The 23774-nt window shown below is 40.8% G+C and overlaps 1 protein-coding gene and 1 long non-coding RNA gene across 2 annotated transcripts; both read right to left on the reverse strand.

The window, feature by feature from the left end:
• Window positions 1-9612: 9612 nt before the first annotated feature.
• LOC116218198 lies at window positions 9613-10991 on the reverse strand. The gene is made up of 3 exons (XR_004162728.1): window positions 10929-10991; window positions 10787-10850; window positions 9613-10706 (listed from the first exon to the last, which is right to left on the reverse strand). It is a non-coding gene; the product is annotated as an uncharacterized LOC116218198 (long non-coding RNA).
• A 3842-nt stretch (window positions 10992-14833) lies between these two features.
• Window positions 14834-16822, reverse strand: LOC105893281 (phospholipase A and acyltransferase 4-like). The gene is made up of 4 exons (XM_012819669.2): window positions 16817-16822; window positions 16327-16441; window positions 15705-15982; window positions 14834-14866 (listed from the first exon to the last, which is right to left on the reverse strand). Exons 1-4 carry the CDS (start codon window positions 16820-16822, stop codon window positions 14834-14836), a joined length of 432 nt encoding a protein of 143 aa, XP_012675123.2.
• Between the last annotated feature and the right edge of the window lie 6952 nt (window positions 16823-23774).

Genomic DNA, 23774 nt, shown 5'->3' on the forward strand with positions numbered 1-23774 from the left:
CACAGTTTTGTTTGTAGGGAAACTGATATCTGGAAAACACACCAACTATTCCCCTTTACAGGTCTCCCCCTCCACTGAAGCATGCATTCAGACAGCACTCATGGACACTTATCCTCTATGGTATTGATCACACCATCAAACCCTCAAGCTTTGTTCACTGAGATAAAGAAGCAGCATGTAGATAACTTCATCAGATACATTGTTAGCAAGAACAATGTAAAATAGATGCATTTTCACTAGCGAACATTGCATGTCATCTTTTTATGGACATGATCTGGAAAGTCCTTGAGTCTGCATAATTATGGGCATATATCAAACACACACACACTCACACACACACACACACACACACACACACACACACACACACACACACACACACACACACACACACACACACACACACACAAACACACACACACACGTAGACTTGAAATACTAGACACTGAAACACTTGTTGTCCATGTGTGAAAAGTGACATCTACTGGCCACATCGGGTACAGTTGGAACAGTACCATGGAACAATTGAAACACTTACCCATAATGCTGGAAAGCTGCCTAACCAATTTCCTGCAAAAGTTACCATTCAACAAAAACATTTTATTTCAGTTCAAATTTTTATCCTGGGCGTTGTAAACAACCGCCACCATGGATAATTGGTAATTAACACATAAACACACAAAAACACCTTACACATTTCTAAAAATGCTTTTTATCTTTATATCCTTCATGTTAGAATATACCAATTATTGGCAGACAGCTGAAACATTATGAATATACAAATTTGCTTTAATTTGAGTTAATAAAAATATTATCTGCATATGACTTGAATTGATTTGTAATGTTATAGGCCTAACAGCATTTGAGACAATGGGATTCTACTGCATGTGTATAGTTCGTACTGTGTGCAGCTAACAGCCTTGTGTGTTTGTCCATACCACGATTACCTTGAAAGCCATCAAGTCTTAACATGTGTCATTTGTTAGAGCACAGATTAAAGATTTCAATCATCTAAGCTCCGTTGAACTGTGATAGAAGGTGAAGGAGCTATTCAATGTGAAAGGGAGGTGGTGATGTCAAAATCTTAACCATACAAAACGACTTGAGCCAGTATCTTCAGACTGCAGAAAGGCACCAACATCCTAAAATGTCCCACCAACAAAGAAGAGGCTGCTACGCAGGCCCAGATCTAGACTGCTCAGATTGTGGGGTCAAATACATCGTTTTGTTCTTGACACACGCCTCTGCTGATTATATCATCTGTTCACAGCACTTTTTTCCAAAATGACTGGCTCATCTAGATGTTCCCTTGCATAGGACTACTGAGGCCTTGATCGAGGCCTACGTCCAGTAGATATAAATTAAGGAATAGTTTGCTCATGCTACAAAATTGCCAGAGCAGTTGCTTTAGACTGCAGATGATCAATGTATTCATTAGGTAATTATATAGGCTTAAGATTTCAGGTGCAAACTAGCTAAACACCATTTTTAAATGTGGATTTCGGGTTTTACTTTACTGACACAGAGAGGGGTTGGAGAATGCAAATGAAAACACGGACGAGACAGCAAGGGGGGAAAAAGCAAAGATTAGTTGAGATCGATTTTAAAGCGGTGAAATATTTAAGTTGCGTCTAAACGGTTCTCATACGCGTGCCAATGCGTTTAATATGACGAGACAAAATGCTCAAAGCTGATAGTACAGTACAAGTTGTACACATTCTTATAGGGAGGTTCGTCTTGTTGGAATTTATTATCCGATACTGATCGGCCTATTTCATTATTACATTGGAAATCATGAAATGTTAGTGTTCCTGCCTCATGGGCAGATCAGGGCATTGTGACGCATTATGAGACGTTATCATCATTAGCCACAGTGATGCCACGGTTATGTTTTCTCACACAGAACTCAAAATTGACTGAGAAACACAATACTACAGTTCATCGTGCTATCGGCCTCATATTTTAAAGTTTTATTTCATATTTGCGGACTCTGGTCTTCCCGATCTCACAATGTCGGAAGGAAACGAGGTAGGCCTCAGTAATAGTTTGATTTCAAAAGCATTAGACCTAAGTGTTTTAAAGATACGTTGACTATTTATGGCTTAAAAATGGTTAAAATGAGACAAAACGTCCCTCTCTGCGTAGGTCCCCTGTTATAGACTATTATATATATAAAACAGAGATTGCTAGTTTTGTGTGTGTAATGTAATTGAGCTATTTTGTGTCCCATTGACATGGGGTTTTAGTTTGAGGTGCTAGCTAATAAATTAATAAAAATAACAGCTTACTCAACAGGACTGTGTCTCCGGAAAGTGCTGTTGACCAAATTCCTTGGTTGTTGTGGAGAGTGTTCAAAATGATAATTATTAACTATGGTAGTTGTTCAACGACGCTTACAGCAAACACACCCCAGGTCTATAGTTAGTCAAGAAAAATGTATTTATGAATGAATATAAAAGAAAATATGGAATTCAAATGTCTTACTTATAACTGTCATAAGATCAGACATGTCTAATATGCCTAGTTGCCATGACAGCAGAAGTTGCTAATTGTCATGTATGCTGTATAGCAGTTCAGCATACCAGGCATGTTGTCAAGACAGCTTCAATTGTTAGTTGTCATGACAACCAGTTGACATACCAACACAATGACAGGATGTAAAGGTCAATGTTGCCTGGGTGTTTCCCAATTAGTTTTGCCTCCTCTTGAGAATACTACTGCTCAGTCCCCTCAGCATCTTGTAAGGGTGTTGTGAATCCTGTGGCCAAAAGTGACTGTGAATTTGAAAAGTGAATTTGTTGGAGCTGTTGCTATGGGCAGGGATGGATTAACGAACGGGCCTACCGGGCCCAGGCCCAGGGGCCCATGAGCTCAGGGGGCCCATGAGCTCAAGGGGCCCCTAAGCCAGAGCCTCTGCGTGAAGTCGCGTTATGTATTTCTTATTTGTGGTTGAAAAAGGTGTATTTTGTTAATTTGCTAATGTCTTTAATTGAGTGTGCTGTGTTAGAAAATGTGCATGTGCGCCAGGGGCGTAACTATAGACAATGCAGCCAGCGCGGAAGGTTCGTAGGCAATGCAGACCCTGCTTTCTAAATGTTTTCGAACACATGGATGTCTAAGTGTTACTAGTTTAATGCGACAGTGATCAAGGATGATTTTATGGACTATCTAAGATACCTTATGCTATATGTTCCCTCAAAATGGCAAACCTTTCTCTGTCATGGTTTTCATAATTTTTAGGGGGAAATCGTCAGTAGCAATCTATAACACAATTATATGCTTATCGTACATACACTATAGAAACTATTAAAAAGCCGATTCAATTAAATGAATAATTTCTTATTTAATTTGTTATTTTTGTCATATACAGATATGCAATGATGATTGCTGGGTAATATGTATCTTGTTCGCCAATGTCAATGTCAATGTCAATATTTGATCATGTGACGAGACGATACGATATACTGTAGCTAGTTTAGGCGCAGAATCTGAACGTCAAGACCTACAAGCTGACTGAGCACAGCCAGAGGCACAGTACACTTGCCGAACGACGCCTTTCAAGCATAAAAGTAGTGATGCATGATTTGCTCTTTCAATGGACAGGATAGCCAGCCCATTCAGCCTCTCCTGCCCCATGCTGCTCAGGTAGGTCTTAATCAGTTTCAATTTGGAAAAGAATCACTCGGCTGTTGCCCTGTCACATGTAATGTCAGAAACAATAGCAGGGCAGTGCACCGAAGGTGGATGTTACGGAGTAAACTTTTACCTGTTAACTTTCCCAATACAATATCCAAAGTATCTAATTTGACCATTAAATCCAACACATTGTTGGTAAAATATACGCCTAATGGCGTTTGTGTGTGCGTGCGTCTTTTGCGAGTGCACAATTATTTTTTCGTGAAAGGGGGGGGGGGGGGCTTTAACATGCCCAGGCCCAGGGGCCCGTGGTTTCTTAATCCGTCCATGGCTATGGGGGTTGCTAGGGTGTTGCTAGGGTGGTTATGGCAGTCGCTACGGTGTTGCTATGGCGGTTTAGGTGGTTTCTCGGGTGTCATTGGTTGCTTAGCTGTATAGCTGTTCAGGTAAGGTTGCTTGGGTGTCACTGTGGTAAACAGGTGGTTTCTATGGTCTTTGTATAGTACTTAAGGTGGTTGCAAGGGTGTCGCTAGAATAGTTGTGGTTACTATGGTAGTTACCAGGGTGCTGCATTGGTAGTCAAGGTGGTTGCTAGTATGTTGGTATGGTAGTCGAGGTTTTTGCTATGGTGGTTGCTAAGTTGTCATGATGACAGTGGTTCCTAGGGCTAGGTTAGTTGAGGTAGTTGCTATGGTAATTGAAGTGGTTGCTAGGCTGGTTGCTAGGGCATTCCTAGGGGAGTCATGGTGGTTGCTAAGGTGCTGAGTGTCAGTAAGGAGAGAAAGAAGGATACAAACAGAGGGAGTGAAATGTTTGGCTTTTTATGTTTTTGTTGGAAAAACAAACAGACAGAAAGCAGTACATTGACTGAATAAAAGAGGATATGACTTGCATTCATTTTATTCCAAAATCCTGAAGGGACTGACTGCTGAGAATTAACTGATTTCTAACTAACTGTTTTCTCTTAGTCAAAGAAAAAATCTTTTGAGGAATCAAGAGCTGAATGTAGTTCTACAACGAGGACCAAAAGGTTTGATGCAGGTTAGTCTATGCCAAATTCAGACATAAAAATAATACATATGCACATACTCTGCACTTTTTGCTATTTTGCACTTCTGGTTGGATGCTAAACTGCATTTCGTTGCCTCAGTACTTGTACTCTGTGCAATGACAATAAAGTTGAATCTAATCTAATCTAATCTAATCTAATCTAAAAAGTATGTCAATAAAAGTAGTCAAAACGAGTTTTAGTACATAAAAGAAAGTTTAATATCCAACAGTCAATACAAGTTCCTCCGTTTCCAAAGACCCACTGCTAAAATTGTCAAATATTACCACACATCTTAAAAATAATACATGTGCTTTTTCAGATCTGGATCGTATGAACGTCTCCCCCATGATACGCCACCTTGTGGAGAACATGACAGATGAGTAAGAGACAAGTTTGAAAAAATTCAGTGTTTGCCTGTTGGATAGTTAAGTTCCAATGTTCTAAAATTCTTTTCTCTTTTGCAGGCATTGGAGAATTGTCCGTGAGGCTCTATGTGTGCCTGTGAGTTTGATTACGCCCACATAAAATCTTTCGTATATTACTGTTCGATTATATATGGAAGGTTGATTTGAATAGAAATTCTCTAACAATCTTTAATATTCCTCTCTGATGAAATACCCTTTCGTCTGATTTTATTTGCTCAGAGGACCAAGGAAGAAGTTGGCCATCTTTGTGCTATCATAGTGAAGAAAGTAGTCCAGACTGCTCATTATTACCTGCTCCCAGTCCTCAGTGAAATTCTGGGTGTTCCTGTCGCATACGTATGTGGAATGACAAGATCAGGGCAACACACATTTTGGTATGTACAGTAATCACTGGACTGATTTGTTTATCCTTTTATTTTCATAAAACACAAGATTTAACTGTTTATAACTTTATTACCAAATGCAACCCTAAAGTAGCACTTCTTGACTGCAAATCATGCCCAAATAACATCCCTGTTGTGAATTAGCATGGGATTCATCGTCATGTTTTAATTTAAGTGAACTATGTGTTACTAGTTCTGTGTGACTATGTGTGGTCAGTTATACATCTGGTCTTTATGCCTTGGAATAGGGTAAGCACCTCAGAGGTCAAGAGACCTGAAGGATCATCTCTACGCCAAGGAACTCAGGGGGTAACAAATGAAATGCTCTTGGCAGCAGCCAAGAAAGAAGTCAATGAGATTTTGCGAGAATCTGTCAGAATAGTCAGTGGTTTGGATCCAGTTGTGCCTGCCTTACCAGAGGGATATTCTTCCATCTCCGAAAAGAGTGAGGATTTGACAGCCTCATGCACCATTAAGGACTTTGACTCTGGTCGTACTACAGCACCCATGATGACTGAGAACGCTAAAGCCTCAGAACTATCACAATCTATCCCCTTGCTCAACCAGTTTACTGGCACTGAATTTCAGCAAAGGGCATCAAAGCAAGTGAGTGAGGTTTTGCTCAAAACTCTTGAGAATGAATCCCCAGTCAAGGAATTTGCAGAAGATGACGAGGAGTCAAACGCCAAAGCAGAAAGTCAAACAGACCTCTGTCAGGTTCATGCTATCTTTCTATCTGGTCCTCTGTCAGAGTCTCTTGCAGTTGATCTAGTTGGCGATATTATTGAATCCATGAAGGACAAAATGTCAGGCCAAGAGGTTCATTCAACCTCATATGATGTTGTTGGATGTGTTGTTGAGGGGATGAAAGATCTTTTGGAGAAAACACGAGCCCTAGGAACTGTTGTTCCAATTGAAAAGGGATCTACAGGACAACATCTCAAAGAATGTTCAATGCCATTCAGAACATGGTGGGGAAATTGTTTTGCAAATCTTTCACTCTGACAGTAAAAAGAAAATGACAGTAGCTTCTGCCATCAATGTCACTACCCAAGTAATTGTGTCCATGCAGAGTGAACTTCCCGATCTCAAGACGGCAGGAAATCTAGAGCATGTAGAGCTGATTGATAAGATCCTTAGTGCTATGTTGAATGAAGTACAAGTGATTGACATTGAAACAGAAACAGACAGGTCACAAAGCCCTGGATTGCCATTGTCACACTCCTCAGGATGTATTCACTCAGAAATAGATGACCGGCCCAAACTCCCCGGTACTTCTGTTCCCCCTGAAGTGTTTATCGAACGGATTTCCCCTCTTCTGACGCATACTTTTGTTGATATGGAGGCTGCTTCACTGTCTCCTGGATGTGCAAATGAAACCATCGGTAGTGTGTTAGACACCATCTTAGAATGGGAAAAACATGTACCCATCACTGGAAGACTGGAGAAATTGATCACTGAAACACAAATAGGTCAATATTCCTGTGATATTGCAGATCGGGTACATAAAACACTAAAAGGTTATCATGGTCTCCCGACCATTTCCGTGCCAGTTGGAAAGAGTCTTTCAGATTCTATTCTGTGCAAACTACCACCTAGAGCTGAGGGAAAGAATGAAATTCCATCAGGGTTCATTTACAATTATGTAGAGGAGGCTGTGAAGCGACTACTCCTGTCATGTTTGTTCCCATCAGCATCTTCTGACAATCAAGAACATTTACAGCATAATCTAGAGACCTCAAAATCATCACCTGAGGTGTTTGGAAGTACAATGAACGTATTCACCCAAGTGATGACCAACGAAGTCATGGTGGCACTCTCCACAGAGTTAAAGGAAAATGTTGCTTCTGACTTGAAGGAATTAGTCAAGGAGGATCAGAAACTCTTAGACAAACCGCTAGAGGACACTAACAATAGATCATCCACCACTGACTCAAACAATCTGCTTCCTTGTACTTTTGACGAACATACAGATTTAATGCAAAATAGTCAGTGTGAAGGAGTCACCAGTTCATGTCACCTACGTCTGATAGAGTCCAACAAGAAGGACTATGCCTCCTTGGTCTCCATGCTGGTCATTCGACTCCTGAAGAAAGTCAATAGCTTACACCAGGAAATTGGCACCCACCAGGATGGACTTCCAGATAACGTGCTGGATATGTCCAGAGACTTGATTCGGAAGATTCTGTCTGAGCTTGATACAGCTTTTGGCATCACAGGCGATAAAAGTTATCCTCAGGATGTGAACTTTCACCAGATTTACAGAAACGTTTACAAAGAACTTACTCGACAGTTTGGGTCTGAAGTTGTGCTCCGTTCTGCCCTTGAATCACAAGATCAATCTTTTGAATCATCACTGGTAGAAACGCTAACAAAAGAGATAACAAAGACTTGTAGCCAAACCAGCATACCAGCTTCTACACACCTCCCTCCAATTCAAGCTGCAGTTGGACAAGACCAAGGAAAGGAAAAGACCAAGAACAAAATGTTTCCAGTTTGGCTCAAGATGCCAACAATCAAATTGAAGGTGGAGTATCATGTATATCACTTAGCTCATGGAGTTTTGTACTGTCATACAGCCATACTGTCTATACACTACAAGATGTACTGTACCCAGTTGTAGGGTATATCTTTAAGTTACTATATAACTATGTGTTCTTCAGAAACCAAAGAGAGGATCACAGAGTCTCCTTGTAAGCCAGGCCTCTCCTGTTGCAAACACTAGTAAGTTCATGGTGATATTTGAAGCAACTCTTCAACTATATCTAACTATTTTCATGTTTTTACCTGCTATAAATTAACCAGTTTGGATGAGGAGGATATATAAATCATTCCCTATTTTTTCACAGAGCTCAGTGAGTCGCTGGCTGAGGTCACCAAGGTTCCTGTATCTGCTGGCCCACTGGAGATGCCACAGGAGGAAGAGACCGTAGGGTGCTGTTTCTTCAGGATGCCAAAATTCAAGTTCTCCTTCAAGGTGGCGTTCAGTTTCTATACGAGATGTTATTGTAATTTTAGACATTATGTGTACTAATGCTGATCACAGAGGCTACTGAGTGAAGAACAAATTGGTGTAACATAATTTGTGAGTATGCAGTTTAGATATTTCTTTATTCATTAAAATTTGAATTTGAAATTATTAATCTCTCTCTATCAGAAAATGAGGAAAGGTGCTAAAATTGGGCATTTTGACGATGGTAAGTCCTTTGAAGAGAACATCGATGTCTCTGGTAAGTGAAACTGAAAGCCTGAACACATAAAGATACATTCATTCACTGTAACATTGAGTATTCACTAAGTAGACGTACTTGGAAGGTGTTGTTTTTTTCTTCGCCATCTCTTTTTCAGCCTGTGCAACATCTTGTCAGACTCGGCTCAATGAGGCTACTGCTGAACTGACTGCTTCTGAGAGCCAAACTGAACGGGAAGAGACTGCATCTAGGCTGACCAACACATCTACTCCAGAGATGGGACTCTCTCACCTAGCTGTTTAAGTCACCTACACAGCTCAATGATCTTTTGGATCATCGGATCCTCTAAGAACTCTTCGGTCCTTTCAACTAAATTTTTTTGAACCCCAATCTGGCTATTTTAATTAAAATTATTATTGCATGCATATTGGTGTAACTTTGCCATTTTTTGGGTACTATGAGGATGATTACATACAGTGGTGCTTGAAAGTTTGTGAATCTGTTACAGGTTCTTGAAAGTTCTTGAACAACAGCTTTTAATTGATTTCCATCTCATATTAAAATATCAAATCATATGAATCCCCCCACTCTCAAAATGCTACTGACGCCCTTGGGTTGGTTACATAACAAGTGGGCCAAATAAAACTTTTAATGATAAACGATAACGAAACAGAACTGACAGCAATGTAGCGACTAAAGAAAATCCAGTAAAGGCATCGTTAAATTTACTCCGGTGTTTATTTAATATATGTCGTTTAAGTGCAAAAACACAATAAAACAAAGGCCTATAAAATATTTCTTTTCAAATCCTATGTTTCATATTTTTTTAGCCATGCTTGGGCACTAATATCTTCTCAAGTAGCTATTAACATCTTCACATGTTTTCTGTATGCAAAAACCATTAAAAGCCTGTATTGCATGTGTAGTGAGGGCAGTAGAGGGGAAGATGGTTATACCCCAAATTATAGTCCGACTACGCCACCCCAGGGAAAACTTACACCAGTAAGCCCCAGGGAATACTTCAAAGTAATTGTCAGTATGCTGTTTATTATACTAGTAATTTCAGTTTATACACCAAGGCAAAAACAGGTTAGAAATGCACGAGGCGACAGACGGGATTCCAGTTCAAGAATGTTTATTAATAACTGAGGGAAGAGAGAGTGGGAGTGAAGAGGTGGATCATGAAATAACCTGCAACGAGACTGACAAGTTAGCAAGATACAAAAATATATTTATTCAATATCATTTATGTCAGTAAGGCTAAAACAGGGAAACTAGTAGACTAGAGTCTAGGCAGTGCTAAGTAGGACTTACCTGAGGGAGGCAGACTAGCAGACGGCGTGCTCTTGGATCCACACCGCTCACACGTGCACACACACTCAAAGAAGTGGTTATAAGGTGAACTATGACACGGCAAGCAACCCACAGCACACTGCACACACAGCACAATCACGGCACACCCACAGAACACTAACCAGCTTGATACACCCGCATGCAGTGACAGGGGCCCACCACCAGGTGCCTAGCCTCCCTCTGGAAGCACCTAGCAACTGCTTAACAAATAAAATGAAAACAATTATTGCACCAGGGGATACCAACAGTCCATCCTAAACATGAATCACTCAGACAGTAATAGCAATCATGTATAGAGACTAACTACAGACCAGAACAAATAACAAGCATGCACCAGGACAGCTACAGCGCCACCAGCCTTATCCACAGTCACATGCAGACAGAAAACACACTAGACAGAAGCATTACTCCATTGGAGTTGACAAGATGGTACAATGCCCAGACAAAAAGAACATGACAAGGAAAACGAAAACCCAGCTCAGATATATGTCAGACCAACATGCACAACAACAGTTTGGCAGAGTCACGAGCATGCTGAATCATACACGCATTGTCAGGCTTAAACAAAACAGCAGCACCTTTGTGATCAAGCCCTTCAGCACGGTCACGGAGTTATCAGACAGTTATCACAGGAACGACGAGGTCAGCGGCGAAGTACGGTTCCTCACTATAAAACATATGCGCTAATTAGAGCCAGTGTGAAAAGAGGCTACTCATCCAGCGTTAATGAAAATAGGAAAGGCATACCTGAACATGCAGGGACAAGGACATACCGAAGGCGAGCGTCAGAGGGAAGGCTAGGAATACAGGGCTACAAAACAAACACGAAAAGGTAAGCCCAAAAGTAATGGGTAAAAGTTGTACCACTCGCCAGCAAACAAACACCTACCCGGCAAATCAGGAAAGCACCTCAACAGGAGAAGGGGTGTGGTTACAGACACTGTAATGCACGCACACAACGTCTGGTCCTTTTATCTCCATCTAAGTGGAGGTTATCAGTGAGTGACTAGGCTGACGATAGTTGGGCTGATTGAATGTAAAAGCAGGGAGTGTAGGTGTAACACCACCCTACCACACATGCCATTGTTTTTTATAATAGTTTTTATAATATGTGATTTTTCACGACGTCTAATGCAAGTCACATAGCCTAGAAGCAGGGGCGGCGCCAGGGGGGGGCTAGGGGGTGCTCCAGCTCCCCCTGGATTAGCCATAGCACCCCCATAGCACCCCCAAGAAAATAATGGTTTATTTATTATTTTTATTTTATTTCATTCTGCGTTACAAATGAAAATAATAACAGATTGAAATGAACAGATTGTTTTAGCCTTATAACCTTTGACCCAACTTTCACGTCGCACGCTTGAATGTTACTGATGATTGTGAACTGAAATAATATATACCTTTTTAACGCATTTCTGACTGTTTTAGTTAATTCTATCTACCGGGAGGTTGAAGGAGAAAGCGATTTAGTGCGTTGTAGTTTCAAGTGAATATCAACAATGCATCGGTTTTTGCTACCTAAATGTCCATGTTTGGAAGAACGATTAAGAAACAAGAGTGACGTAGAAGAAGAAGAAATTCCAGGGGTATCTGGTGTAGATTTTTAAGGAGAGGAACGTTGTGGTCAAGGAGGCCAACCCTCCACCACTACTGAGGGTGCTAACCATGGTGCTAGCAGCATCAGTGACATTAGCATGAACGCTCAGGATGGTCCGAGAAGACCAAAACTCCAGAAATATCCACCTTGCATGTTTGGAGTCCAACAAAGGAGTTTTTGTAAAAGCTGGTTGGAACAGTTTGCGTGGTTGGAGTACAGTGTAACTAAGGTATTGTTAGCTGTGTAACATTAATGAAAGCTGTCTGATTTGTTGCATACATTGATTGCCCTGTGTCCCTGAAGACTCGTTTTGGTTGAATAGCAACGAAGATGCCCTTTTTTGCCGAAGATTTTAACTTTTTCCTCTTTTTTGGAGCCGCCTTAAAAAAAACAGACTCTTTAGCCTAAGACAAGCAGTCTGTCTGTGTGCTAGGTATACATAAGGTTCTATGTGATTACTGATGATTGTGAACTGAAATAATATATACCTTTTTAACGCATTTCTGACTGTTTTAGTTAATTCTATCTGCTATTCCAAGATTAATTTCACTCTATCTGACATGGTAGTGGTCACCTGTCGCCCAACTTTAATCCTCACTGCCACAAGTGTTTTAAAGTAAGTTAGGTATTTGGGATTGCGGACTCTATAACATGCTGTATGCCTTTTGTCAGTGACCGTCGCAGATGTGTGCGTCTGTCGGAAGAAGCCTAGATAATGATAATAATAGTACAATCGGTTTGTTTAGCGCTTTTCATGGACCCCAAAGACGCTTCAGAGAGCAAACATGTAAAGTTGTCTCATTTCATAGCACCCTCACTAAAACGCCGAGCTCCCCCATAGCACCTGCAGAAAATAATGTCTGGCGCCGCCACTGGCCAGGAGTGAAGCTCGCCTAGAGCGCCAAATGTGCTAGGGCCGCCCCTGGCAACAGTTGACGACTGCCGTTAACACAATGAGAATATCTGAAAATGCAGTTAAAAAACGGTTTGTGAGAGGCAACGTGGACGTGTATCTAGTTTCTCTTTGGCTTCGGGAGCATTCATGTACGTCCAAACCAGGGCTCTCAAGTGTCACGCATTGAGCGTGACAGTCACTCATTTCGGTCTTTAATCACGCACTCCCGCCACACATCGTATTTCTCACGCTGAAAAAAAACTCTAGGCTATTTAATGTGCCGCAGCGCGCTAACATGACCTGGCCGCGCTGCCCTCACCATGGAGGAATCAAGCACGTCTCCCCGAATCCCCTGGAGTTCTGCCGTGAGGTGCCAATTATCTAGCCTGGATGCCAGACGAACATAGCCACGCCCACAACATTTTTGGTCGGGAAGTTCGGTCTGGTGTCGCTCCGTTGGGGAGAAACTTAGCCTGACGATGTCATACTCATAATTCTAGTCAGAATATGAGTCTGATACCGCTCCGTTGGGCTGTGATTATGGGGCGTGTTTCAACCGAACCAGGAAAAAAAATGCCTCTTCGCTCAATTGGATATATCTAGAACCAATCAGAGCAACGTAGTATGACCATAACGTAGACCATGGGGCCAGCTGTTACATTACACTTTTACCGGATCCCGTAGGAAGGACGGCAAAAACATCTTTTCGATCGACAAATGCTTTGATCGCGTTTCTCTGTTCCTCTTTCAAAATGAATGTGCTGTCAATGTCTTCTAAAACAGACTCGAATTTCCACATTTCAGCTCTCCAACGGCAGCCATGTTTGTTAAAAAACGAATTCACCCCAAAAGCTCTTTGGTGACGTGGTTGATTACGTTAGGGTTGATGGTTGATCATCTGTCCATCATCGTATAAAGCCCGCCCTGACAATTTGATTGGTCTATCTATCTCCTCACAGATTTTTGTGAGGAGATAGTTTCTCCTAGCCTGGATGCCAGACGAATTTAGCCACGCCCACACATTTTTTGGTCGGGAAGTTCGGTCTGGTGTCGCTCCGTTGGGGAGAAATTATCTCCACACAAAAATCTGCGGGAATCGCGCACCACAATTCTCACTGCAATGGTGGATGCTGAGTATATGATGGAGTCATGCAAGGCGCCGGTACGGTGCCGAGTCACGAGAGATAGATATGGAGGAAGATGATAGTGCGGACTACCAACAAGCTGCGGACCACCAACAAGCTGAAGCACCAAACTTTCCGCCAGTTGAAATTAAAGAAGATGAAGAAAACCCGTGGCCACATCTCAGCAAGCAGTTTGCCTTCCAACGTAAAAGAGGCAACAGCTATATGCTAGCATCATCATTTTAAACATTGTTGTCCACTTACTTGTAGTCTTTTGTATCTGGTAAACAGGGAGCAATTCAGTGTGTGAAGCAGGAGTGGTGACACTTAGTAGCTATCGCTATCATTGTCTGACAGGACTAAAGCTAACGTAACATTCATCTGTTTTGAAACTTCCGTCTATAATAAAAAATCTTTTCACGTCAGATTTGCTCATATAGGCTATTGCTGACACTTTTAAAAACTGTTTTTTGAAAAATGGTCTAATGCAAATAGATTAAACAGTGATAGATTAAAGTGTGGCTTGTTAATGTCATCCCTTTCCTAACAACAGATAGATAGATACATTTGTATTAATCCCGTTAGGGAAATTCACGTGGAAAAGGAGCAAGGTAATAGGAAGAATATTTTTTTTTAAACTGGAGAGCTGTTATAACTGGCTGCCAAACTCACTGCGCCATGACAAACTATTCAGTTATTAAATAATGCCGGTTGTGTCCGTTGTTCTGGCTGGTCTAATGATGCGATCACGTGGGGCAATCCGATTAGGTATGCAGATAGCGTGCAGACGAACACCAACAGCAATCGGATTTCGAGGTTACTCACTTTGGACCCCCGATTCGAGGGAGTGCGGATACAGTGTGCAGATACAGTGCGTTCGTCTGCACGATAGGGCTATCCGGAGTCGGGGTTCACCGGGTTCAGACAAACTAGAGTCCGTCTGCACTTGGCTAAACTGGAGGAGGAGGAGGAGGAGGAGGTGCCTTTAAAACAGCTTATCAGCACACAAACACACTGAGATATGCTCCATGGACCACCTCCATGCTGGACGGAATGACAGCATTACACTTCGGATCTACACATCCAGCTTCCTGACTCTTGTTTATACGTTATTTCTATATATGGTATGTTCTTTGTTAGTGTCAAAATTCCCTCAAAAGCAAGTGTTGGCAGCCCCTCTACATCAGGACTACCCGATCTCTACCATTGTTCTAGGGCAGATCAAAAACACAAAACAGTGCGCCTATACTATTTCAATGAGTGAATAAATACTGTACATATCATGTCATTAAGTTTGTAGTTCTGAAGTGTCTGTATTACCTCTGTGTCTCTTTCTGATATGTCTGTATCATCTCCTAGGGTAATGTAGGATAGCTGATATAACCGTTTTCACTTTTAGGGAGTTTTGGCGCGTTAAACACCTTTTATCCATTAGATGCACCTAAGCATTCTGATAAATATCTTGTGTCAATTTATAAGCGTTCATATGGACATGTTTATAGCTGACAAAATATTTTTTTCATCTTAAAAATGCTAAAGCTGACTGAATAGCATACAGAAATAATTGCTTACTAGATTATTGTATGGATTTTCTCTGCTGTATTTTTTTTTCTTATCTCAGAAATATGATGGACACACAGGCAGTGTTTACATCAGTATGATTATTTATTATGTATTCCTTTGTCCTACTTAATACTCTTCAGTCACTTCACCACATATGATAAAGTCAGTTAAACTTTTCAAATTTGGAGTTCAATGCAGTTCCAGATTTATACAAATTCATTTTCAGTTAGTAAATAACATAATTTTCTTAACATTAACATTTTCTTTAGTAAGTGCATCAGAGTGTGACCATCAAAGTCATTCGTCAGCTTCGTGAAATGGCAATGCCTCTCAGAGAGACTAGGAACCAAAAGAACACCTCACTTTTGAAATCACTTTTCGGATCTAGACAGAAAGACACACACACAGCATGGTTAGGCAACGTTCAGATCAGACACATTGTTCAGGCTGTTGAGATCCATTGTGGGAGTCGCAGTTTGTTCTCACCTGCCTGCAATCTGGTATGCCATAGCGCAGATTGGTGACAAAATGCTCACAGTTGAAGGTGAGGAGGTTATATGGTATTTTCTGGCCAACAAGTTTCTTTGCCTCTTTCACGATGACATCTGGGGATTTTGTCTCGTACTCATTATCCAGGTGGTTGTGCACTGACCATTTGTCATCATTTGCTACAGCCTTGACCTTCTCCTTCTTCACAATAGCAATGACCGAAGCAACTGATCCAGTGCTACCAAAAACCCCAGAGATGGCATCTTTAAGAGCACCTATGAAGAGGAGGGAAAAGAGTGATGGTACCAGTAAAACACCAAGGCAACAGTGCCCAAATGCTTATGGTTATGAAGTTTATTTTTATTATAATAATATTCTTCAGTGGATATAACATCAGTTGATCCAGCACCATTAGAAAATAAAGAGAATATTAAAGATTGGAAGTAAAGCACTGGGTCATTCCTGACTGGAAATATGTGAATGGCAAACCATTGAGGCAAAGCTCTGTCTGGTTACTTGACCTCACAATAATAAACACAATAGTCACAGAATCATGTTTATGTGAAGGGAATGGACCCTGTACATTTAGACAACAGAGCATACGATCTGTGTACTTTACCATCTCCTGTGAGGTGAATAACGTATCCATTTCCAATATACAGTGCCCAGTGACTGTATCCAGCTCTTTGGATCTCAATCATGTCACCTGGCTCCTGTGCATGTGAAACATCTAGCTGTAGCACACATTTCAATGCCAAAACATCTGAACAGGTTATAGGATATTGCTAAATTAAAGTTGCAGTAGGTAGATGTTATTGCTAAACACTAAAAATGGTTCTTGTCCTGTAACAATTACATAGTTCTGAAGGCATAATAAAAAAGATTCATGAGAGATCATGATTCTCTATACAATTCTGTGTGTCTGTGTATTTGTTCCACTGCTTTAGCCAATTTCTTGCCTTTTAAAACATCCTTTCTGGCCCTATATACACAGACATATAAAAAAAGCTTTGACTTTTCACATTTTGATTTCATGGTGAACAGACACCTTGTTACGAAGTAAAAGCTTCCAAAAAGCAAGTGATTTCAAAGCTTAAATGTTATCTTACCGCCATCTTCAAAGGAGGATATCAGTTGTCTAACAATGGAAAATGTCTGAAGAAACTGCTGGTTCTGGATTTTGGATGTCTAAAGTAAAATATTTAATGAAAAGAAAAATCCATTTACAAGCCAAGCATTTGACTGTCACCTAAAAGTCTAGCCAACTTTGTTGCACCTGTTCTGCAGGTGTAGCATACATTATTAAACAGTCTGTTTCGCCGCATGACAGAGCCATCTGAGGCAGAGACTATTTTACACCCTACGTTACCGTACCGCCTATATCTGGCCCGTGCCGTGGGGCGACCCACCCTGTACTCACACTCAGAGTTACATTTGATGATGTTAAAACTCCATTGACATGTTATTTTGAGAGTGAGTGTACCTTTAAGAGGAAATGGCTGAATGCTGCTCTCTAATTGCTCTCTCCTCTTCAAGTCTTCTCTTATTTGTAGTCTGTATTAGAAATGATGCATACTGCAAATGTTACTGTGCAAAGCATGCCATGTGAAATATGAAGGAGGACTGGGGTCGTTGCTTCTGTCCTTGAGAACATATGTGCTGGAAAAGAGTGACACTCCCTTTTCTTCTCATCTCTGTAACTCTGTAACTCCCATCATGGAAGATAACTTCGCATACCTTAAGTTTTATTTTAGTTGATCGATTTAGTTCTAATAGCCAATATCTATGCCCGACTAGCCTTATATCTTCTCGTCAGTTATTTATGAGTCAAGGACGACCATACAGTTATATGTGTTCAGTAACAGAAAACAGATCAGATTTAGCCATCAAAAGGAAATAGAGCATTTTGAATTACCTGCCCATACTTTAAGGTCTGGTAAATGACAGAAAAAGAATTGGTTTAAGCAACCTCTGCAAACATTAACATTCAAGACACATACCTGGAAAACAAAGCACTAAGTAATCAAAATGCATTATATTCTTCCCTCAACACTCTTTTCTTTCCTTTCTTCCCCCATCATCATGTTGCCCATTCATTCTTTCTTCTACACTTCATCCGTTTCCATTTACTTTCTTGCGTGTGGATCATTCCGTGTCAAATCAGATAAGGTTGTTGCAGCACCGACTCAGATTTTGTGTAAACCTTGTCTGTATCATGAATGGGTCCCAAACTGTTATGTTCACAAAAATATTGATTATGAGAACTACTTTTAGTTAAAAGTTTTAGGAACTATTTTTCTGTTATGTGTATGACACCATTGATGCACTGAACTAGAGCAGTAGTCCCTCGAAACACTTGTGTGAAGTTGGCCCCCCATATCATTCAAAATATTAAAATAGCACTGCTGTTCGTTTGTGCTAGGTTTGTGCCGTAAAAAATATCGTTTGTGCTATTAAGGGTTTTGAGTAATTCAAAACGACATTTTCTGGCCTGTGACGTCACTCAGCCCCCGTATTATGGTTTTAAAGTTATTACCGTTTTAATCTCATCAAAATAGTCTGTTTCTTAGTTTGTCTCCCTTGAGTTGTCACGTGTTCTTTGTTCCTGTGTTTGTTTACCTTTGTCTCCTCGTGTCTGACTCCTCACGCCCTGCCCTTGATTATCTCCAGTCTGTCTCTTAAGGCCCCATGCACATGAAGTCTAGTTTGCCTGAACCCGGATTCATTTTTCAAACATATCCACTTTTCAAATCGCGTGCACATGAACCCAGCGAATCTGATTGAATCCGCTGTAGTACATCACCCACGCCTGTTGGTGGCGCTTTAACGGTGCTACAGACAACTGAAGAAAACGGAGAAGAAGACAGGAGCCTAAGACCGCTTTATACTCGCTTTTTACGCAGAAACGTTAGCACGTAAGATACATAAGAGCCTCTTGCGCAGTTACGTAACCCTTGCGTCCGCCAAAATTTGTAACTATCCAACAAAAGCCTCGCCGGGCTCACGCTGCAATAAATACGCTTACTTCACTCAAAATGTTTGCACTATGGTTCCAGGCAGTGTGTTGTGGAAGTTCACACCTCTCATGAACTAGTTCAAACCAAATGCTTTGGCAATACTGAAGAACATTATGGTCATGCCAATAAAGCTTCTTTTGAATTTGAATTTGAATTTGAGAGAGTGAGTGAGTGAGCGAGAGAAAACGATAGATCAGATGTAGCGACCTGAGCAAAGTTATGTTACTGTAACGTTGAACTCGGAGAAATACAATGAACATAACACGTAACCTGAAATGACGAGAACGCAACGAGTAACGTAAGTTATGTCCATAACTATGGATCTATGAGACCGAACGATGACCGTCACCACGGTCTACACCTTGGATGTTGCCTCTCCTTACTACCTGTCTCGAGACCATAATACCAACAGGGTCATGTGAGTGACTGGGGCTTGACCCGCAGTATAAAACACGTCCGGGGACACGCCCCTTTCTCTTGCCTGGAACGCCTCAGCCCGCCCCGAGCGACAAGAGTTGGTGACGGTCATCGTTCGGTCTCATAGATCCATAGTTATGGACATAACTTACGATCTATTTCGACCCCACTCAGACCGTCACCATGGTCTACACCTTGGATGACTTATACCATCAAGGTCGCGAGGGATAAGGAACTGCGCCTTTACAACCTCCTCGCCACAGAAAGCACCGCCTCGCTCAGTTGAGCTGGTGCTGCCACATTGACCCTATAGAAACGTGCAAACGTGCAAGGTGCACTCCATGAAGCAGCTGCACATATCTCTGCTACAGAAACCCCTCTCAGAGCAGCCCATGAGGTGGCCATACTTCTAGTAGAGTGGGCCACCAAGTTACCAGGAACAGGCAGACTCTGACTGTCATAGGCTTGTGCAATAGCGTCCACCACCCAGTGTGACAGGCGCTGCTTGGACACGGGATTGCCCCGTTTAACACCACCATAACAGACAAATAGCTGTGAATGCGTATGCCTCAGAGACTGAGTACGCGTTACATTAGGTTCTTAACGCCCTTATCGGGCACAGATTTACTAAGTTATCCCCCGTTGGAGCAGACTCTGGGTGGAAAGAGCTGATCTCGATCACCTGATTCACAGTCTGAGGGTTCACCACCTTGGAAAGAAAGGATGGGTTTGGCCATAGTGACACACCAGAGTATTCGGCCTTCCACCGAAGACACTGCTCACCAACAGATAAAGCATGTAGCTCGCTGACCCTCTTGGCAGAACAAATCGCCAGGAGAAACACTGTTTTCTGTGTGAGAAACTTGAGGTCAGCCTGGTCTAGCGGCTCATAGGGGGCCAGAGTCAGTGAGTGCAGTACAGTGGCCAGGTCCCATGATGGAGCCCTCAACGCCCTGCCCGGCCGCAGGCGGCATGCTCCCTTGATGAATTGAGAGACCAGGGGATGTTTACCAACCGCTTGTCCATGGACTGGCTGGTGAAAGGAAGAAATGGCTGCAACCTCGAACCCTTTACTTTTAAAATATATACAGTTCGAAAATAAAATATAAATAAGCACTTTGTAAGGATAATAGAGCTGATCTCTTGCACATTTCTGTCTGTGAGTGAGGTTTCTGCTCCTAAGGACCCACCCATTAGCAAATGACAGCTATTCATATGATAAGTAATGGTGATTCAGTGATCTCTATTGGGCCATGGTGTGGCGAGAAAACCTGTGGGGGTAGTGGGCCACAAAGACATTCCAGGGCCATTATGTAATGGCCATTGTTCTTTGACTGAGTCCCAGGTAACTCATCAATATGCATTTGTAGGGACACACATTTTGGAGAGGCACAGGTCACTCTGCTATTATAAATATGTAGTATTGAAACCACACACACTTTCTGAATGCTAAACTCACATATGTATAGCCAACACCTATGTTTACAAGGTTCAGAGTTCAAAAGTCTCGGTCCGAAATCTTTACCATGTTTTTTTGTACAAATTCTGAGCAGCTCTGAATGAAGGTTTTCGTAAGGGTGATTTTACATTTGATTTAAATACAATTTTATTTTACTACATTCCTTTTACTCTAATGTTGTTATTGCTGATGTCTTCTATAACATAATCATATATGCCACTTGCGCATCAATATTTTAGTTAGGGGAAATATACAAAAGCATCAAGGCATGTGAGACTTCCTAAAAAAGTCAAACAGGCCTGGGCCTCTTAAGGGTTATTAACATAGGCCTATTGAATCTGGGACAAGCAGCCTAAAGCTTAGGCCTATTATATGGTTGGTTGGGTGGTTACATAACAAGTGGGCTGGTTACATAACAAGTGGGCAAAATAAAGTTTTAATGATAACTTAAAAACTATAGTAGCACAAATATTTATTTTAACAGCACAAACCAGCACAAACGATTGAGACTATTTTTGTGAGATTTGAACGTTGACGGGGGATGAGTGATGTCACGTGTGAAAAATAAAACGGTAATATCTTTAAAACCATAACAGCACAAATATTTCTTTTGACAGCACAAACGTAGCACTAACGATAGAGACCATTTTTATGAGATTTGGACGTTGACAGGGACTGGTTACATAACAAGTGGGCAAAAAAAAGTTTTAATAATAACGTAAAAACTATAGTAGCACAAACAGGGGCGGAGATCCCATTTCATTGTAGGGGGGACAATACATGGTAACATTTCAGAGAGTAATTCCTGGGGGGGACATGAAAAAATTGCTGTAACGAGAGCTAGCATAACTCAGCTGCTAAATACCGAATTCTCTTAAAACATTTTACATCTGGCACAATATACCCTGAGATATTAGAGTGACACGTCGTTTTTTCCGAATTTCCAAAGCCCAAAACACAGGGGGAAAGGTGCCGGCTGTGGATTAAACAGTGTGGAAGAGCCCACTCCCAACTCAATATATCAAAGATCAACAAATACACATATGTCTGCTTTAAGTAAATGAAGCTGCTTGCAGCTAGCTATCTAGCAAACTATGCTATCTAGCTAACTATCTAGTTGAGAGAAGATCCCCACACAGTTATGGTTCATGTCAACTAGTATTATAAACACTTCTAGTACATAAATAGTCTCTCCAACAAATGTGTTAATGTTAAAATAAAAATGTTAATGTTAATGTTACCGTCTGTAAAATTGCATGCTGAGCTATCGATAGAAAATGCCAGCAAGTTGCAAGGAGCTTAATATACTGTATCAATGTTGAACAAAACGTCCCAAAAGGCCATTGTGAACTTTTTATATTTTTTGTAGCATTTTGTCAATGGCAACATGCACACACATCTTTAGCATCATAGCTTTTTTTTTCTTCTATTTTTTCCAATTTTTAATTTTTATTTCCAATGATTGTTGGGGCGGACACGTCCCCCCCGGGATCTCCGCCTATGGGTGTGTCAAATACCGCCTACCTATTTTTGATTGACACATCTCATTAACATATTGAGATGAAGAAATACAGGAATGAATGAATGAATGAATAAATAAATACAGAAATAAATAAATTGATAAATGAATGAATGAATAAATACAGAAATAAATACATACATAAATGTAAATTATAAGTAATTATTGATTGACAATTGTGTATTAATTAATACATGTATTCATTTATTTAACATATTTGTCTAAATGCATGGATGTGGACATTTATTTATTAATTCATTCATTTGTAAATATGGCAGGTTTGGTCCTCCATATGTTTCGGCCCTAAAACTGTAGATAGGCTTAGGTGAACGCCTAGAAATACCTAAAAGCTTACATTTCTTCAATGCAAGTTTATGAGCCAGGCCACGCCTCTAATGTATGATGAGCCCTGTCGGCTCGTGTGATACGTTTGATTGGCTAATCGTAGATTCTTTATCTTTGACCGACAAGCTCTCCTTTACTCAGTCAAGGTCAACATGTTAGCTGTGAACCAGGCTAATATTCTTAGCTAGCTTAACTATTCATGAGAATTGATGAGAGTTGTTTGTCATTAATAGTTCTGAGAGTAAATTAATTAAGAGAATGTCAGTCTTCACTGGTTGTGGTAAAATGCATCATATTTCACTGGCTTTGAAGGTATTCTTGATCCTTCTGAATTTCCAACTCGTCAGAGGGATATGGAGGTACGTCTTTGAATTTCCAGGGCAGTTGCTAACGCTAACCAACACTGTAAACTTAGTTAGCTTGCTATGCTAGCTAATGTGTTGAAACCATTGATGAAAAATGAAAAATTATTTTCTGCAATAGATACAGCACTGTAATGAAGAACGATAAATTATTCACGATTAGGAATCCGGTGAGTCCAAATCTATTTAAATTGTAACCAGAAGTTACTATTTTAGTGATGAACCTGGCATCTCTTCAGTAATTAACTCCTTTGTCAGCTCCACCTGCCAGAACCGATGGTTAGAACATGGCTTCTCCATGCTATGTGCACTTTTAGGTTTATATAGCTAAGCAAGAGGAAGTATGGTGAAATACATGGGGAGCTATAACATTTTGTGAAGCATTGTCATGCTATAATATAGGCTAACGTTTTGTCTTTTTGGTTGTTTGATGATATCTTCACTAATGGGTGAGCATAATTGTTACTGTTATAATCCTGTATGTTTATGTTTACAGATCTTACTTGAGTTTATTGATCCAAAAAGTATTTTTATGAAATGGGGACATTCTCCAGGATGTACTGTATCTAATTCCACGTAAGTGAAGAGAATGTTTAACGTTGACCTTATAGCTGAATGTGAATCTGAGAATATTACACAATTTAATTTAATTTAATTTAATTTAATTTAATTTAATAGATACTGTAGAAGATGTCAAGTCCAGTCATACAGACTTAAATGTCAACTGTTCATTGGCCCTTTTTGTGAAAAAAAAAAAATTAGCATTTGATAATCCAAGCAGTGTTGCCAACTTTTCTGTAAGGAAAGTAGCTGTTAGCTCTCCCAAAAGTCGCCAGAAGTTCTGAGAGAGGTAAAATTTGCGCGCGAATACAAAGTTCTAATATTTTGCTGCTATCTAGTCAGACTGGCCGCGCAGGCGCTGTGTGAGTGGAGAGCAGACGACCACAG

Source organism: Clupea harengus, chromosome 21, assembly GCF_900700415.2.
Source record: "Clupea harengus chromosome 21, Ch_v2.0.2, whole genome shotgun sequence".
In the NCBI taxonomy this organism is placed as follows: domain Eukaryota; kingdom Metazoa; phylum Chordata; class Actinopteri; order Clupeiformes; family Clupeidae; genus Clupea; species Clupea harengus.

Bases quoted from the DNA above. Each gene is read 5' to 3' on its own strand.
- LOC105893281 (XM_012819669.2), bottom strand. The intron at 15,983-16,326 runs GTAAAGTACACA...TCCTCTTCATAG, and splicing joins TATTCACCTCACAGGAGATG to GTGCTCTTAAAGATGCCATC. The intron at 14,867-15,704 runs GTGAGAACAAAC...GATCTGCCCTAG, and splicing joins GCATACCAGATTGCAGGCAG to AACAATGGTAGAGATCGGGT.